Genomic DNA, 18,014 nt, shown 5'->3' with positions numbered 1-18,014 from the left:
ACTTACATTTAAAGTCATGACACTGGGCGTTTGTGTGCACATTGACGTTTATTCTGACAATTTGTGGTACTGTAAACGATGAAATGCATAAGAAACCTGTGGTTACAACATTTAGACATTAGTATTATCTTCATATAACAAGGATGTTAAGACTCCTTAAGTGTTTTTGTTTTAATCATCCACTTTTAAGTGGAAACAAATGCCTGGTTCCATATTAAAAACAATTCAATTATCAAAAGTTCAGGCAATGTATCAGATGAATGAAAAGGTTAGCGACCGGTCATTAGATGGGGAGTTTTTCCTACTCTCCTTAGGAGTAAAACTTCACTTCAAACCATGTGTTTCTCATCAGAAGACAAGTTTAGTCATCTTGGCCGCAGAGAGTCTTGAGGGCGTTGCCGTAATCGCCCGAAACTTCAGACTGCACAAACATAACGGAAAGGAAAAGGGTGAAAACAGGAAGACGTGTTTGTGGTTTATGGAATATGTAAACAAAAGTCATGTGCAACGTTTAGAAACAAGATGGTGACACTTCAATCTTAGCTATATATATATATATATACACATATGTATATGTATATATATATATATATGTATATGTATATATATATATATGTGTATGTATGTCTATATATATATATATATATGTGTGTGTATATATATACATATATATGTGTGTGTGTGTGTACTGACCTCTAACTGGGAGTAGAGGGAATATCCAAACAGCTTCTTGTACTCGGCTCTGATGTCCATCAAATCAATCTCGGAGCGACTGACGATAATCCTGGTCAAAACGGACTCTGTGGTCCCGGCGCCCTGGACACAACGGGACAAAGAAGAGACGTAAGTAGATCAATTGAAACACTTTGTACTGTCTCAGCAATCACTACTATTGTTCACTTTAAATATAGAACCATGTATTGTGGTTATCTATTGATGTAAAAGCCTGTTGACACAGTTCAACCAATGTTGCACTTTTAGTCAAAGCAGCAGCAGCAGCAGAGCAAAGGCTTAACATTACTTTCCACACCAGCGGAGATCAATGCAACTGTCTGCTGTGCAGAAAACAAACACACTTTGCAACCAAACAGTATGTAGATTTTTTTTGTGTGTGTGTTCAGCTTACCTTCATGCTCTTGAAAAGCCTCTCGGCGAGGTACGCGGGGACGTTCTTCACACATTTAACTACACAGACAAATACAGAAGGGTTTTTTTTAGTGTCAAATGTCTCAGAATAAAATAAAGTTAAGGCACAAATGCAGAGACACGTTTCTCTCACCAATAGCCACTAGTAGCTCCTGCAGGTCTCCAGACATTTCGCCCTCGATGCTTTCCTGCAGAGTCTTTTTGCTGATGTTCTTGTACTCTATGAGAGCTGTGGACACATAATAACAGACTTAAATCTTAAATACAACTTTTATTCCCTGTTGAATCTGCAACTGCAAAACTGGCAACATAAAAAAGGCATCAGGAAGATTTTACTGTACATGTTTGTGTGATGGATGCAATGCTTACCTCTACTGCCACCATGAGGTGAACATTTTTATCATCTAAATAAATATCTTGACTGTCATGAGATTGTGACTCAATAACTGCAAAACTTACTAATGCTGAGGTTTCCATGGAACTTGTGATGACTAATTTTGCATTGTACCTGCTTTGCACCAGCATGTTCACACACTGACATTTGCATGGAGCTCAGTGAGCCAGAGATCAGCCTCAGATATTGCTCACTATAACGTGATACTGTCTTTTTTTTCTCCCCTGAAATGAATTTGATTAACAGAGAAAATGTGTGACCCACTCTGTCGCAGCTGGGGGACACTCCTGTGGCACAGGACGTCGATGAACTTGGCCTCATCGGTTCCCCACTTCTTCTCTCCTGCTTCATACAACACCTGGGTCAAAAAACATGGTAAGAGTGAGGGGGGGAAAGAAAACGAAAAAAGGATTGACCAAACACAAATGAATGATTTTAATGTAGTGAATTTACCTTAGCATCAGCTTTAGCCTTGGCTTTATCCACATTGGTGCTCTCATCTCTCTTCCCCTGTGAGGATGAACAGAGGGAGGTAATTGGGTGTATTTGTAATTTTTGTACTTGGTAAGCCTTAGTGAGTTTAATTTTAATCCCGTCATTACAGTTTCTACAATGTGTTTGCCAAAGATTAACACATTATTGAAAATAAGGGATGTCCTGATACCGATATCAAAAACTTGAGTATCTACCGATATTATTCCGATATTTATGAACATATGAAGCTGTTAACATGTGTGCTGAGTAATTTCAAAGACCAAATGATCCAACTGTGTAAACAGCCCAAACATGGCTCAGCTAAAATGGTTTTGCTGATACTTATCGGACAGATATGAAATATTGACCGATACCAATTCCCATCCTTAGTGGAAAATACTTTTTCTCTCGACTGGACATGTGATTTGTGTTGATTTTATTTTGTCTTTCATACAACATTCTAGTTGCAGATTCTACTGATAAGTAGAAAAGGGAATGTGGATTTTTGACATCTTCGAGCCTGGATGTATGTAGCCCTGGTAGACGGCTGCTACATTTGTACTATCATATTTTCTTTTGGTTCTGATTCTTATTTGCTGGAAATAGCTTCTGATAACTCCAACACTCTTTTATATTCAGTGTATTTTTTTTATTCGTACCTCAGCCAAGATGAACAGTGCTTTGCCATAATCTCCAGACACCTCTGACTTCAGATCATCAATCAAAGATTTTCCAGTTTCTTGGACAGAAAAGCACAAGAAGAAGAATTCAGACACATAGCAGCATGAACATCTGCCCTTTGTTGTTTCGCAATATACTTAGACTTATACTTATACTAGACGGTGAAATTTCATGACGATGATGATACAAACCTGCCTGGTATGCTTCAGACAGGGCTTTTATCTGTCTGTTGGATCTTGAGGAAAATATTTCTGTCAGCGTGCATTCTGTGGTGCCTGCACCCTGTAAGTAACACACACATAAAGTAACATGTAATAATGAGTTCTTACAGCAAAATGAGAATACGAATAAAGAGCTTTTTTAGGGATGCATGATATCGAAATCCAATATGCCGATATATCGGGAGTGCTTGGAAAAGAAAAGCTCTATATAAATACTTCTCCTTCTGATTTTATTTGATAGTAACGAGTAACAAAGAGAAAAGGAAATGTAGTGGAGTAAAAGTTGCTAGAAATATAAATAACAAAGTAAAAAACAGATACGTGAATTTTGTAGTACAGTAGCAAAGTATTTGTACTTTGTTACATTAAACAAATATACAATATATACAAGTTTTTTTCCCTGTGTCAAACTGGCGTGTTTGCCGCTATCCGACAATACATTTTAAAGTCAATATCTGCTGATTACTGATATCGTGCATCCCTACTGTTTTTAAAGAAATTACACTCGTTTTTGTGTCTTGTTAGGACAAACAATCTCACCTTAATGGCTTTGATGACTTCACGGGAGTCATACACACCAGGAGGTGTAACCAAGGCTACTAACAAGTCCTCAAAATCTCCATGGGTCTCACCCTCCAGGTCATCTGCTAATTTCTAAACGAGAAGGTTTGATGATGACACACAAACATTACTCCACCTGCCTCACATTTTCTGCTTGTCACATGATGAATATTTCAAATAAACACGCTCTGATTTACCCTTCCTGTGCTTTTCTCATAGGCCTTAGCAATAAGCTGGCGCTGAGCATTGCTTCTTTTGGTCAACACTTCAATGATTGTTTTTTCTGTTGTTCCTGTAAAGAAGGGGAAAATACAAAATAAGATATATCTCTTGGCGATTGGTTTACTTTAATGTGTATTTGCTATTCTGTTACAGTAAATTGGACATTAAAGAGGACACTGATTGCCACTTCTGTGTTATTTTATGGACAAACAACAAAAATAACTATTATTAAACAATAATTATTGCAGCCTGAGGACAAGAGAAAGCACCCAGTTTCACTCCACCTGCTTCATTCCCTTTCTCTCCCACCTCTCTGTCCCCCAATTATTCCTTCCACCGCAACTGGTTTTCCTTTTATAAGTGAATTGTTGTTTTTATCCCCACTGATGTCTCGTGTTTGCTCCTTGTGTGAATTGTTGTGTTCCCTTCTCCCTATAATACTGTGAAGGTTTCTGCCTTACTATGTACAGAGCCTTGACATAATGTATGTTGTGATTTGTCCCTATACAAATAAAATTAAATTGAACTGCAAACCACAAACTCGCAAGGTGACAACACACTCAATCTGTCACACAGATTGAGTGTGTTGTCACCTTTTTACAGGCTTTACATGATATAATAAAACACCCAGAAGCCAGAATATACAGTGTGGAGATGGTCATATCTTACCCAGACCCTCGATGGCTTTTCTCAGTGCGGACACATCCTCTTCAGCTTTGAAGTTTGGCTTTTCCTTCACAGTTCCTCTTGTATTGGACTGACAAGAGACACATAAACTGTTACATTTGTCTTAAATACATTCAAGTAGTAGCAAATAATCGTAACCTCCATGAAAAGGCTTTTTACTGTGTCTCACTTACTGTCACAGTCAGAGAGGAGGGGGAGTCTAAAAGCAGGTCCAAGTCACCCTACAATTAAAACCAACAAATGTTTCTTCCTCATTCTGTACGATTAATATACATTAAATCATCACTCAATACTCACCCACGCAGACATTGTTGAGTTTGTAGAGGAAAGTCCTTGAACGTAAAGAAGAAAGATAATATCGTATTAATATTTAATAAAACTGTATAGTGATATTATATAATCCTGTCCTCTACTGATCTGATTCTGCATCCTCATCGTCATCATCTAAACTTTCACTGCCAGCGCTTTAGGTTTCTTTTTCGAAAACAAAATGAATCCTCTCTGTTTCTCTCTGCGAAATTACGCAGCAAATATTGCCGTTGGACACTTAAAGGATGAACACGCTGACAGAATAAATCAAACCTGTATCATCAACCAACGTCGAGTGCTGTGAACTAAAAGCGCATTTCGCCACCATCAGCGTGGAAAAAACAGCATTGGGAACCGAATGGAGAAACAAACGTGTACGTGCGTTTATAAAAAAAAAAAGTGGTAAATCAGATAGATTCCGTCTTACCTAAACGACAGGATCAATGTCAAAGCAGGATTTTCAGTTTGAGAAAAATCGCCACACCTTTCAGGAAAAGTTAGACAGGAAACGCCCATAGCGGGGAGTAGATTCATGGAGACGTTTCCCAGAAGCTCCTCCTCATGTGTACACAGTAAGTGTGTTGTCATGTCACAGTTTAAATTGCAACAGTGTATCCTCAGCACACCACTAAGTAACTGCTTTTTTCTTCATTTTACAATATAACATTGCAAAATCTTCTCCTACAGCCATTAGATTTCAGCAGCAACTCACAAAGCTTTGTAACAGCCGGTGTAAAGAAGTGGTGTTTGATTTTAGGGCAGGGCAATATTAACCCTGACTGCCTCATTGTTTACAGTCGGATTATCGCTGCATACTTCCTCCACTAGTGACAAACCAAGCCCGAAATTTATAGCCCCAATATATTTTGTTTTATTAAATATATATATTTAACCTATTTATTAAATATAAATTTACCATGGCTCTCAAACTGTGGTACGTGTACCACCAGTGGTACCCAGTTTTCCTCTGGTGGTGCTTGGAGGAAAACAATGTCCTACTGTGTATACCAGGGTATGTGTCTAGAGTGGAGCTGGGGAATTTTGACCAGAGGAGGTAGAAAATGAAACAAATATTTGAAAAGAAAATAAATTTAAAAATATTTAAGGCTGCAGGCTGCTTGACTTAGTTTTCCTGTGCTGATGTTTTCCGTCCAGGTCTCTTGTCTCACGTATGAAGTTTCAAACAGATTGGTAAATGTACAACAAAGTTACAGGCCACTTCCTGTTTCATAGCAAAACGGTGGCTAAATTCCAAATGGCTGACTTATTTTTGAACGAAGTTTATGTTCATAGATGTGTTCGGGGACCGTCTCTTGTAATCGTGTATGAAGTTTCAAGCCGATTGGTCAATGTATAGCAAAGGTGCAGGGCACTTCCTGTTACGTGCCAAATAGTCGATATCCACCCAAATTCCGATGATTGTTGTGGTCACGCTCTTTTGAATCTGCAAGGCCTTTTGATAACTTTTCATCTTTAATGTGTCTAGTACAAATTGACATGCTTTTGTTTTCTTAATGTAGGTATGATTCCTTTATTTACAAAATAGCTGACTTCCTGTTGAGTTGAAGCCATGGTGCCAATGAACTTTTGTTTGTCTTGGGGTTATAACATGTTTCGACCAAGTTTCATTAAAATTTGGTGCAACTTATTTTTTCCGCAATGTCCAGCTGTGTTTCCACTTTTGGGGTCGCTACTGAGCCATTTTCCAACACTTTTACTATTACCTTTTTTTATATGTAAATTTTGTTCACCAGCTCTGATTTTTGTCAAAGTAGTTTTTTTTTTGTTTGTTTTTATTAAAGTTCACTTGACTGGTCCCCTACTGGCCAGACTAGATGGGCCCAAGGTAATTTGAGTTTAAGACCCCTAGAAAACAGACCTATCCAGGGTGTAACACTGTTTGCCCTATGTCAGCTTGGATAGGCTCCAGCCAATGAATAAATGAGTGAAGTAATTAATGAATTAATGAGTAGAAGGAAAATGTAGGATTGAGGTTTGCCGAAATTGATGTTGCATTATGAATAGGAACCACACACACCCTTCTGCAACGTGAAGTCGACGCCAGTACAGAGCGCCACCCAATTTCTGACTACTACGGAAATTGCCCCTGTTTAGTGGGGAGGAAACATTCGAGCTACCTCTACTGCCGCTGCCGGGTAGGGAAAAATTGACAGGTAGTGGTGTCTTGTGGCAGTGTTTTTTTTGACGACGTGTCAGCGAATAATGCTATGTTGTGCGACACAAACCGTTTTAGCAGCGAGCGCTGGTTGTAGCTGACGTCATCGAGCTAATATCGCAGTTAACCGGCCGTTAAAAAGGCAATGTTGAACTCACTAGCATCTTGCTAGCTGGCTAGCGGTAGCACTGTAATGGCTAGCGGGGGTTAGCACGCTGTCATCACTTTGGTAACTACATTTATGTTTTTTAATATCTTCAAATCTATTCACATTCCCGTATTTACGGAATGTATTTTTAGCCCTAGTTGTGTTATATCATATACTTTCTTATCTTCTACAGGTTAGCGTTAGCAGATGTTGTTTACCGAGGACCAGCTGACTGCTGTGGTTTCGCGTGAGTGAACATGGATAGCGGTCAGCAGCTCTGCTCTGCTTTGTGTGGCATGTGACGATCGTAACAACACAGGACCGACTGCAGCACGACCACAGCGGTGATATGGGACATGGAGCTGGGAGGTAGCTAGATGAGGACAGCCGACTCTCCACCAGAATGCACAATACTGGGGCTTTAAAGGCGGACAGCTGTGCCTGCTGTTGGACTGTGTGATTCTCTGAGTGTTTTCGGACAAAGGACAGGATCGTCTGTGTCTACGTAAAAGCCTGACCCGAGGCAAGAGTACACGAGGAGACGAACTTTGCAGGGTCACGATGACGATACTGAAGACCTTACTGATCACCTGTCTTCTTAGCTGGGTGGAATGTAAAGAGAGCCAGGGCATGACACCGGAGGAGATGACTGTTATCAGGTGAAGATTGTTGTGATCTGTCTTTACACACACCTACTTTGTGACCTAATTCACTGTGTAAATTGCAATAAGAGCAAATATGTGCATGATTTCTAACTAAAATAATGCCATGTTTCTAACACTAAATGTATTTTTATATAGATAAACAAATCATTTCATCGCAATGTTCTTTCGTCCATGTTTTGTTTAATAATTTAAGATCCAGTGTGTTAGAATGAGGGTTTATGAGGGACCTCCATAAAACAATGCTGAAAGGCTTATGTGAAGGCTATGGAACCCATCTTTTTTTTAAACCTACCTACCTAATGTCTGCCAGTAAACCCTACAAATGTTACAAACTGGATCTTTAAGTAAAAGTGTGAAAAAATGTTACGCAAGTTAATTTTAGCGACCCAATTTATCCGTTTGATTTATTCATATTTCCCCCTTTTTTTCGTAGGAACAAGATAATTGAAATGTTTGATCATGCGTATGGGAGTTACATGGTAAGTTTTGTATAACAGCCTCTTCATTTATATTTGCATGTAGTTGTTTGGTGCAGGATTTGGTTGCAGCTGCAGTGTCAGCTGCTGGCGTAACGGTTGCCAGCAGCAAATAATGTTTCTTCAAGTGAAGCAGCACAGATATGTCATCTTTCAAAGAGATTGTGAGGTATTTGTTTAGTGATTTGTATTTAAAAGCAGGAGAAAGTAAAACACTGTTTTCCATATAGTGTTATAGAGGAGGGAAATGTGATAATTAATTTATTAGAACAAAGTAATATATTTGTTCTTTTAGGTTTCAAAGACAACAAGCTATGTTAATACTGCAGTAGCTTATGCTTTGTTTTTTCTCTCTAGAGAATTTCAAACCCTACATGACCCCCATTCCATCATCTGTAACATGAAACTTGCCTTGAAGTCACTGTTTTTTGTATTGCAGAAATATGCCTATCCAGCAGATGAGCTGATGCCTCTAAGCTGCAGGGGGAGAGTCCGTGGCCTGGAGCCCAACAGAGGGGACATAGATGACTCCCTGGGAAAGTATGTTCATCATCTGCTGGCATGTGGAGCCTAGATAGATCCAGTTGGCAGAACTCAGCACCAACAGTAAAATGTCTTCAAGAAAACAATCAATTTTTTATAAATGAATCGATTCGCATCAGTTCAGTCTGAACCCATTATCAGGAGTCTCTTTTTGTAGTCTAGTTAGTGGTTTTGGTTTTTGTTTCTTCTTAAAGTTGTGCTACTTTTTAAACTCCTAATTTGCTGATAATAAAAACCAGACAAGTATATCCTAACGTTGACATTGTTTTCAGGAATGCACAACGTTGATGCTATATTAAAACTTTTGAATGTACAAGACAACAATAAATTATGTACTGAGCAATATCATTAAACTGAGAAAAAAACAAGAGGAACAATTAAACAGAAAGCAAATATTACATAAATATGGATTTTAGTCTGTTTGGGTAAAGTATGTTAGTTACAAATTCAGCTGGATCAGTAGCAAAGTGCACACCTGCTCCACTGTGCTATGCCACACATCCTATAACACAACACTTCTCCTTCCTGCTCTGTAGGTTTTCTCTCACTCTGATTGACACCCTTGATACCCTGGTGGTAAGTATTTGCTTTTTCTGTCTGTTTTCTTGTTTTGTCCAAGTGCATAGTTAACATTTTTTCCTCCCCCATTTAACCTTGATGTATTCGTATGTTTCCATTTATGTATGAGCAGGTTTTAAACAAGCTTGATGAGTTTGAGGATGCAGTGAGGAAGACTGTGAGGGATGTACGCCTGGACAACGATGTGGTGGTGTCTGTGTTTGAGACCAACATCAGGGTTTTGGGGTATGGAATGCGTTTGTGATTTAGTTTGGTACAGTATCAGAGTTTTTGAACCACAGTACTGCAGCACACTTGTGTGTCATGAGAGATAAATGGGCACCTATTTATCTTGTTGCAGTGCTGCTGATAGGTCAATGGGTGGCAGTAGTGTGCTAACCTAATCTGACATTAATTTTCAGATGGATGTAGGTATTAAAAAAAGTGACAACAAAGCAAAATATGAAAAATACTATTTTACTTGACAGGATGTGCTGCTAAAGTATTGTATCTCATTATTTAAAAGTTCTGCTAATTTGTTGTTCTTTCTTCTCTTATGTAATTCTCTACCAGAGGGCTTTTGGGGGCTCATGTAATGGCTGACCTGCTGCGTCAGCGTGGGGACAGGATGCAGTGGTATCAAGATGAGCTCCTACACATGGCCAAAGAGCTGGGCCATCGATTACTGCCTGCCTTCAACACCACAAGTGGCCTTCCCTACCCAAAGGTACTGTGGATTTTGTGTCGGATCTTTACTAGGCAATTGCAACTGCGATGCTTGAATTGTTACAGTAATAGTTATGAAGAACATATTTCATTTAACTTTTTTGTTTTACCAGGTGAATTTGCGGTATGGAATATTGAATCCCCTTTCACGCACAGGCACTGAATCAGACACCTGCACAGCCTGTGCAGGAACAATGATTTTGGAGTTTGCAGCCCTCAGCAGAATGTCAGGAGAGACTGTGTTTGAGGTATTAGCTTCTGCTGCAACTCCATTGTGTGTTTCATTATTATAATTATAGTACAAAAACATAGGTCATTCAAATTCTGGTTAGGATTGTTTTTATTATAAGCAATTGATTTTTACTGTTTTACAGGAACATGCGAGGAAGGCAATGGATGTCCTCTGGGAAAACCGACAGAAAGGAAGTGACTTGGTGGGGACTGTCATCAATATCCATAACGGAGAATGGGTCCGCAGGGGTGAGCCAATTCAAACACATTCTTTATACAAAGTATTTTTTTAAAAAACTACACATTTTCACAAATACAGTCGACACTCAGCATGATACAGAACTGTGATAGTTCTAAAATATACGTACATAACATACATTAGTTTATATATTAATAGCTCTACACCTGAACCATGTTCCAGTAAACTGACTGTCCTCTCACTTCTGTATTTGCAGATAGTGGAGTCGGTGCTGGTATTGACTCTTACTATGAATATTTGATGAAGGCCTATATTCTTCTTGGAGATAATGTTTTTCTGGAGAGGTTCAACATTGTAAGTTCTCTGTCACTGAATCAAAGTCTTTGCTTGTTGCATCTTCAGTACTCTGCTTCTCACTGCCACATTGATTTAGCTTATATTGTTTGAATCAACAACCTTTTCAGTGTTTCCTTATCTAAATGTCATTGTCTTTAACAGCACTACAGTGCCATTATGAAGTACATCAGTCAGCCTCCGCTGCTGCTCAATGTACACATGCACAACCCCACCGTGAGCGTACGCAGCTGGATGGACTCCCTCCTGGCTTTCTTCCCTGGCTTACAGGTCACATATAGATGATTAATGTACATCTATTAGCACATAAAGTAGGACTGAAGAGGTTGATTGCAAAGAAGTGCTGACAAATGGTAAATATATAATTCAGACATTTAATTTTTCAACACAGGTTTTAAGAGGAGATCTGAAACCTGCCATTGAGACTCATGAGATGCTTTATCAAGTCACCAAGCAGCACAAGTTTCTTCCAGAGGTAATTATTATCTACTAATTTTCTCCTTTTTAAATAATCTTTAATTGACATGTATTGATTTGTATGCACAGTATATAAAAACAATTTAATTCTCTCTCTTTGCTTAATCTCCCTGCAGGCTTTTACTACAGAGTTCAGAGTTCATTGGGGCCAACATCTATTGAGACCAGAGTTTGCAGAAAGTACCTACTACCTCTATAAGGTGATGAAGCCGATGGGTTGTAATCTTGTTACAATCTTGTTTGTACACTAATGAGCCAAAACATTGTGATTATCAGATAAAGTTATTGCAATAGTGTCAAAATACCATGCCTTTTTCTCACCAAACTGAATGTACAATGTCAGACATTTGATCTGAGTCATACTCTGATTTGTGCAGGCCACTGGTGACCCCTACTACCTCAGAGTGGGACAGTCCATCGTGGAAAAGCTCAACGCCTACACCAGGGTGCCTTGTGGATTTGCCGCTGTGCAAGATGTCCGCACAGGGGCGCATGAAGACAGGTATCAAGTGAGAGAGATGTTGTATGGAAGGTGTTGTATAGTAAAAGTTGTTTTTGTTTTTTTTCCCACTCTTGACTTGTATGTGTATGTTGACGTGTATGTAGGATGGACTCCTTCTTCCTGGCAGAGATGTTTAAGTACCTCTACCTGCTGTTTTCGGAGAAAAGCCAGCTGCCCATCGACATTGATGATTTCATCTTCACCACGGAGGCTCACCTCCTCCCTCTGTCTCTCTCTACCACCCAGCCGCCCTGCCATGGCAACATTACGGGCAGAGCGTTTGATTCATCACTAACACAGGTGCACGTGGTGTAGTTCAGTGTTTAATGTGTCTAATGTTACTACTTCAGTGCCAATTGAGTGCTATATACTACATGTGGTTAGAACACTTTTAACATGTAAATTCTTGTATTGTATGAGTGTCACTAGAGAAAATGTTTAACTGTGAGTCATGTATTCCAGACTGTTCCTGTTTTTCAAGAAGAAGATCCGTTCACACACTCCTGCCCCAGCACAGAGACGTTGTTCCCCAACAACCCCTCATTTGCAAAAACTATCCGCGACAGCTACAAGTATCTCACTGGGGTGGGACGAGCGTTCCGTCCCTTACCCATCAGGTCTGTCCACTCTTAAGAAACTTATTAAGATTTTAAATTGACACTGCAACCTACCAGACCTTTGTATTCTGATTTTCAATCCTTGTGTTTACAGGGAAATTGAACTGCCGCTCCACGATAATGGCTTGGAGCCGGTGGAGTTTTTGAAAAGCATGGGCATTTCTCTCACTCCGCTGACCGAGGTCACAGTAGGAAATGCTGGAAGTCTAAAGGTAGTTTTGTTCTCTCAAACAAGACTTGATGCTTTAATTAATTCATCTTCTTAGCAATGCTGTACTGTGTATTTAGTACCCATTCAGCTTTTTCAAATGCTTTTAAAGGATCGCTAGCAAAGGATGAAAAGTGGGTCAACTAAAATGATGGCCGTGAACTACAGCATGCATTGTTTTCAGTCCAGTTTTCTAATCTCTTCAGGACCATAAAGGAGTGTACCGGGTAAAACTTGTGGCAGAGGTAAGCCACACACCAGAGGAAGAAGTGGTAGCGCCTCATGTTGTTCAGCTCATATCGCCCCCGTTTCTGGGTCGGACAGTACTGACAGCAGGACCTTCTAAGTTTGGAATGGACCTCTCAAAACAGGAGCACGGGGTGAGCTTCCATTGTTACAGTGATATCCAAGTTCAGGAAAAAGTTGCAATATGATGTTACGAAATCACATTTAGGCAGAGAGGTAAAAATGATGCTTAATTATTGTGCCACAGGTGAAGGGCAGCATTGTGAAAGCCTCCCCCTACACTGCCTGTGGGCCAATAGACAATGCAGTTGAAATTATCGGCAATATCGCCTTGGCAGTGCGTGGTGACTGCATGTTTGCTGTGAAGGCTCGTCGGCTGCAGGAGGCCGGAGCCATAGGACTCATTATTATAGGTAAGGAACTAATTACTAATAATACACAATACAAAGTTAAGAATAACTTCCAAATACTGTCACTAGACCTCACAGAAATTAAAAAAATTGTTTTAGATGTGTTGACATGTTATTGATATTGACTTGACATCCATGCTGCCAGTTTAGTGAACCAGCCTGGGGCTTTGTCATCACTTTCGCTGATTAACAAGATATAACCATCTCAACAAAAAGCTTACATAATAAAATCTACACCTGCTTTAGTCTGCAATATATCCTAATATGTTTGTCTTTTCTGGCTGCAAACTGAAGGTGGTAAACTACTTCCTCTCCCACACCAAAGTCCATAGAGAAAATCCACATTTTAAGCTTGCAGGGACATGGTAGCAGCTGGTCTGTTGCTGCCTTATTTGGTAAATTTTTTAGTGGGTAAGCCCAGATAAAGGCACACCAACGTCACAATAATAATAAAAACATATTTGAGCTTACTGATAGAGGCAGTCGTGGATTAACATCTCCTTCTTTGGCGTAATGTAAAATCACAATTTTTCTTAATGGACTTTGGCGGGGGAGTGTGTTTACAAACTGTTGTTTCCAGCAAATGTTCATTAGGTATTGTAGACTTAAGCAGGCATAGATTTTAGTGGGCTGTTTTTCCCCCTCAGCTATGTTATCTGTGAGAATGAGTGTCTGGTTCACAGAAACCATAAACGGCAGCATGCTCAGCAAACGCAGTGCTGATAAGGTGTCCATACCTCATACCTATGCCTTAGGTTCCTGAATACTCCCTCATAATTCTTTCCAGACCATCATGAGGGGAGTAATAGCGAGGGAACGCCCCTCTTCCAGATGGTTGGAGATGGAGACTCCACTGAAGACATTACTCTAGCTTTGGTCTTCCTGTTCAGCCGTGAGGGTGCCGTGCTCACAGCCGCCCTGGAGGAACATCACAATGTGGACGTGCTGCTGCTGCCCAAAGAAAAGCAGATGGGACAGGGTGAGCTGGGTTCTGTATTGTTTTTACATAGGATATATTTGTGAATTTCCTGGGGTGGACAGCATGATAGTATATACTGGATTGACCAAAAATAAGCCATGTTTTATTTATGGATTTTCAACAACAATGGGGGCTATTGACAGAGAAATAAGCAGGTATTCAGGCATCAGTTGTTAAAAGCATCAAATCATAGTTATCACCAGAATAATCCTTGTAATTTGTAAGCTGTCACTTCATTAATTTCACAAGCAGAAAGAGTGAAATCGAGAGATGCATTAATTACCAATCCTCCTAACGTCTCAGTTCTTTTGTTTTTGGCTGGGATAGCTCTTAATCTGGGATGGAGTTTGTTGTATTTTGACCTTCTCTTACTCTTATTGTCTCAGACATTTTAATAATGTGTTCTAAATATTTTGCATATAGTTTTGCATGCCGTTCAGTTCTTGGATTTGCTAACATTGTAGTAACTGAATGCATCTCAGACACTGAATGTGCATTTGGAGATACTGAGGCCAGATCAGCCATCTATTGATCCAGTTAGCTGAACAAATGGTGTCTCATAGCTGGATTTCAGCATTTAATATTTCATTCTCAGTTATATATTTTTTTTCTGTGCTCTGATTTTAAGTTTTGCATTTCATTGTCTCTCTCTTCATTGTCCAGATAAGATAGGAAAACACATTGGCCTTAACGTCAAACTCCGCCTTGCTGAGGAGGGGGAGCAGGGGGAAGGTGCATCCAGGGGCCCCACGCTGGAGTTTGTCCTGGAGAAAGAGGTGGAAGGAGAATTAGAAGGAGAACAATCGTTACGGCAGCAGCAGCTCTGCACAAAGGCAACAGAGACTTACAGGACTGAGTCATGTTCAGGCGATTCATCTCATACCACAAACTCTGATCCTTGATCGTTGCAGATCGCAAAGCAGCCATGGTTCCGATCACTGATTCCCTGTCTGTTTCAGAGAGGCGTGTGCTTCTGAGCCCCTCACTGCCCTGTATGGAGCCCTAACTGTACAACCTGCACGTTTACAGCCAGTGGAAGAGAGTCGAGCACAGTGACGGCCACACTCACATCCTGCCTCTACTCTACTCTAACATAAATATGACTCTGTTCTTATAACACAGTTGGACAAATGTAGCTTTTATTCTGTGTGGCACAGGAAATAATGGGGTTTTTATAATCTCATGAGACTGAACTTGATAGTTTATAGCCAAAAACTGTAAGAAGAGATGACTTGGTTTGTGCCTGTAGTATTTCTACAGAACGTATGTAGGTTAAATGGTGACAGTGACATACTGTAGATCAGCAACAATTTTTAATATTACCTCAATTTCGGGAGAACATGCATAGGGAACAAAACATATTCTGCCATGTTTTGTAATGCAGTGTCATTTGTTTTCAGTTTAGACTGCACCTTCCATGTCGCGTACTGTTAAATATGCTTTAGAAATGAATTATATCACCACTAGGTGGCGTTAGTAACCATGAACTCATAATAATACGTTGTTGGACTAATTAAGAGAAATGGGGCCAATTTGTTAAGTTTGTGTAACTCTTTAATTGTATGCACATTCAGGGAATTTCAAGAATGAATGCAATTTAATGAATCAGTTGTGTGTTTGAGGTGTTGAGGTGCGTTGCTCTCGTGTGATAACCTCCTGTCTTTCATCATGTGAAGAATCAAGATTGATTTTTTTGGGAACTCGGATTTGATTTTTTTTTCCCTGTATAATCATGACAAGTGCGTGGGTTTCTTTCAGGGCCCCTGTTTTCATCCCACAGTCCCCAGGCAAATTGGGAACTCTAATTGACCGTGAGAGTGGATGGTTGTTTGTCTCTGTATGTGGCCCTGTGATGGACTGGCGACCTGTCCAGGGTGTACCCCGCCTTTCGCCCTATGTCAGCTGAGATTGGCACCAGTGCCCCCGTGATGTGGAGGATAAAGTGGTAGAAGATGAGTGAGTGAGTGAGTTGTCATGATTAAGTTACAATTAACTGTCATTTAAAAACACCACAGGAAATGCTGGTTTTCTTGAAACTGAAGTCTACATGTCCAGTCACACCTTGTTTAGCTCCAGATGCAGCGTCACTGGCTGGTCTGCAGTCCCACTGCTATGCACTTTGAAACACGGGTATGATCATCTGTGGCAACAGAAAGGACGATTCCGCATGTACGTTTGCTAGTGTGTATGTGCGTGTGTATGTATATATGTACGTTTACATATATATATATATATATATATGTATATGTGTGTGTGTGTGTGTATATATATACACACACATATACACAGTAGTGATGTCTGACATGGTTTGAACTGTTAAGGCCAATTGGATAGTGCACATTGTTTTAAAATGTTTTTAAATTAAAAAAAAAAAGTACTCCCATTACCCTCATTCACACTCACATATTATTATATTATACTGTCAGTAAAAAGTAATTTGATGCAACAGTTAAAAAATGCACAACTAATTTAATAGATTTTTATATTAATTTGCTTAATTCTCACTAATATGTTGCAATTTTATTGCTTTGTGGTACACAAAGTTTGTGTTTCTCTGCATCTCTGGACCTTTCCTGATGCTGCTCAACTCAATTTTGATTCTTAATGATTTTTTTTTTGTCTTTAGCCATTACGAGGCACTGCCAACCCGTATACCTCAGGACTTCATTATGTAAATGTACTAGCTTTTACTTCCTCTGTTTTCTAAGGTTTTTGGCTGATCAGTGGCTGAAGCTCAAACTGTGCCAAAACAGATGCATGACAGTACTCTGGTTTGGTGGGGGCTAGAGACAGCCTCGTCAATAAAGTCCAAATCCCAATTTTAAACCTTTCCCTCTTTTTTTTCTGCAGTTGAGGATTAACTCTGCCATTGTAATAGCAAGAAATAATCTAGAAATCAGGGCAGCAGATGGCTGATTATGTATACCTTTTTTCTTTGATTTGAGGAACTATGAGGGGGGTAACTGTGTCCATAAAGCGGCACACAAAATGCCAAAGTCCTTTGACACAGCGGTGATGCTGAAGGGACCAGTGGCAAAAATGCCAGGAAAAAAAAGTGAATCACAGCAGCTTGTTGTCTGTTGAAAAGAAAAAGATGAAGCTGGTGACGTGGTGCATTAAAATCCCTCTTTTGCACTGTAAATCTCAACAACAGTTAATCCCTGGAGGACAAATGAACCATGTTAGGGTTGGTCTGTTTTCACAGCGGAGAGACAGACAAACAGAGCTATGCTTTTAACTGATGCTGACCAGCTACAGGTTTGTTGTATATGGTTTTTTATAATTTTTTTATCTCTAGTTCTGAGCAAACAGCCTCTGTCCGTCACCAGCTGGCTTTTACTTTTGGACGCAGTTTGCGAAGAATAAAAGAGTTAATGGATAACATGGACAACAATAGAGAGCAATTATGTGTGTTTATTTAACGTGTATTCATACCATCTCTCCTGAGGCATCATTTTACTGCACCTGCTTCATCCTAAATAGCCCAAACCCTTTATCACATTATATTCAATGGGTTATTACAAATCCACCTATGCAGCTGAGTGGCCATATGATTTGAAATAAATATGTCAATTATTGGCTGATAAAAACCACCAAATCACACTTTAAACTGTTTTTCAACGTCATCACGTCACACGTGATTCCTGTGTTGAGCCCTGTCTCTCAGGAAAGTGCTGCGTTCAGGTGCTGTGGAAAAATTGACTTCACAGTACTAAGCATTATTCATTGAAAAATATTGTTTTAATGTGGACATTGCATTTGGTGTTAAAGTTGTCATTGTGTAAGAGTGAAGGTTGAGCACCT

General features: G+C 39.7%; 2 protein-coding genes across 5 annotated transcripts; one reads left to right on the top strand and one right to left on the bottom strand.

Moving 5' to 3' along the window:
* Window positions 1-29: 29 nt before the first annotated feature.
* Window positions 30-5,231, bottom strand: LOC122758194 (annexin A3-like). 2 transcript variants are annotated; one of them, XM_044012185.1, is made up of 14 exons: window positions 5,123-5,231; window positions 4,684-4,718; window positions 4,560-4,607; window positions 4,369-4,456; window positions 3,675-3,769; window positions 3,457-3,570; window positions 2,887-2,977; window positions 2,674-2,753; window positions 1,994-2,050; window positions 1,805-1,898; window positions 1,280-1,375; window positions 1,127-1,185; window positions 694-816; window positions 30-421 (listed from the first exon to the last, which is right to left on the bottom strand). In XM_044012185.1, the coding sequence occupies exons 2-14, from the start codon at window positions 4,693-4,695 to the stop codon at window positions 362-364; spliced, it is 1,017 nt and encodes a 338-aa protein (XP_043868120.1). In that variant the 5' UTR covers window positions 4,696-4,718; window positions 5,123-5,231; the 3' UTR covers window positions 30-361. The 2 variants fall into 2 exon arrangements, with proteins under 2 accessions (XP_043868120.1, XP_043868119.1); XM_044012184.1 differs by lacking the exon at window positions 5,123-5,231 and adding an exon at window positions 4,969-5,070.
* A 1,553-nt stretch (window positions 5,232-6,784) lies between these two features.
* On the top strand, window positions 6,785-17,036 carry si:ch211-282j22.3 (ER degradation-enhancing alpha-mannosidase-like protein 3). Of its 3 annotated transcripts, none has more exons than XM_044012137.1 (21): window positions 6,790-7,100; window positions 7,213-7,678; window positions 8,118-8,163; window positions 8,600-8,700; window positions 9,240-9,279; window positions 9,395-9,507; window positions 9,835-9,988; window positions 10,101-10,235; window positions 10,362-10,467; window positions 10,674-10,771; window positions 10,916-11,041; window positions 11,163-11,246; window positions 11,365-11,448; window positions 11,626-11,750; window positions 11,855-12,050; window positions 12,213-12,367; window positions 12,462-12,579; window positions 12,782-12,955; window positions 13,069-13,234; window positions 14,019-14,210; window positions 14,874-17,036. In XM_044012137.1, exons 2-21 carry the CDS (start codon window positions 7,581-7,583, stop codon window positions 15,110-15,112), a joined length of 2,550 nt encoding a protein of 849 aa, XP_043868072.1. In that variant the 5' UTR covers window positions 6,790-7,100; window positions 7,213-7,580; the 3' UTR covers window positions 15,113-17,036. The 3 variants fall into 3 exon arrangements, with proteins under 3 accessions (XP_043868074.1, XP_043868072.1, XP_043868073.1); XM_044012138.1 differs by having other exon boundaries at window positions 6,803-6,869; XM_044012139.1 differs by lacking the exon at window positions 14,874-17,036 and having other exon boundaries at window positions 6,785-7,100; window positions 13,987-14,045.
* The last annotated feature ends 978 nt before the right edge of the window (window positions 17,037-18,014 follow it).

Source organism: Solea senegalensis, linkage group LG21 (genome assembly GCF_019176455.1).
Source record: "Solea senegalensis isolate Sse05_10M linkage group LG21, IFAPA_SoseM_1, whole genome shotgun sequence".
NCBI lineage: Eukaryota > Metazoa > Chordata > Actinopteri > Pleuronectiformes > Soleidae > Solea > Solea senegalensis.
Note: the sequence above shows the minus strand (reverse complement) of the source record. Positions and strands in the feature narration are given on the sequence as shown.

What these genes read in the sequence shown, in the direction of transcription:
- LOC122758194 (XM_044012184.1), bottom strand. Translation starts at nt 5,023, where the DNA reads ATGGTGGCGAAATGCGCTTTTAGTTCACAGCACTCGACGTTGGTTGAT. An exon ending in CCTCCTCTCTGACTGTGACA is followed by an intron (nt 4,457 to 4,559) that starts GTAAGTGAGACA and finishes GTCTCTTGTCAG; the next exon opens with TCCAATACAAGAGGAACTGT. An exon ending in GGAGCTACTAGTGGCTATTG is followed by an intron (nt 1,186 to 1,279) that starts GTGAGAGAAACG and finishes TTGTCTGTGTAG; the next exon opens with TTAAATGTGTGAAGAACGTC.
- si:ch211-282j22.3 (XM_044012137.1), top strand. Translation starts at nt 7,581, where the DNA reads ATGACGATACTGAAGACCTTACTGATCACCTGTCTTCTTAGCTGGGTG. An exon ending in ATAGATGACTCCCTGGGAAA is followed by an intron (nt 8,701 to 9,239) that starts GTATGTTCATCA and finishes CCTGCTCTGTAG; the next exon opens with GTTTTCTCTCACTCTGATTG. An exon ending in TTCCGTCCCTTACCCATCAG is followed by an intron (nt 12,368 to 12,461) that starts GTCTGTCCACTC and finishes TTGTGTTTACAG; the next exon opens with GGAAATTGAACTGCCGCTCC.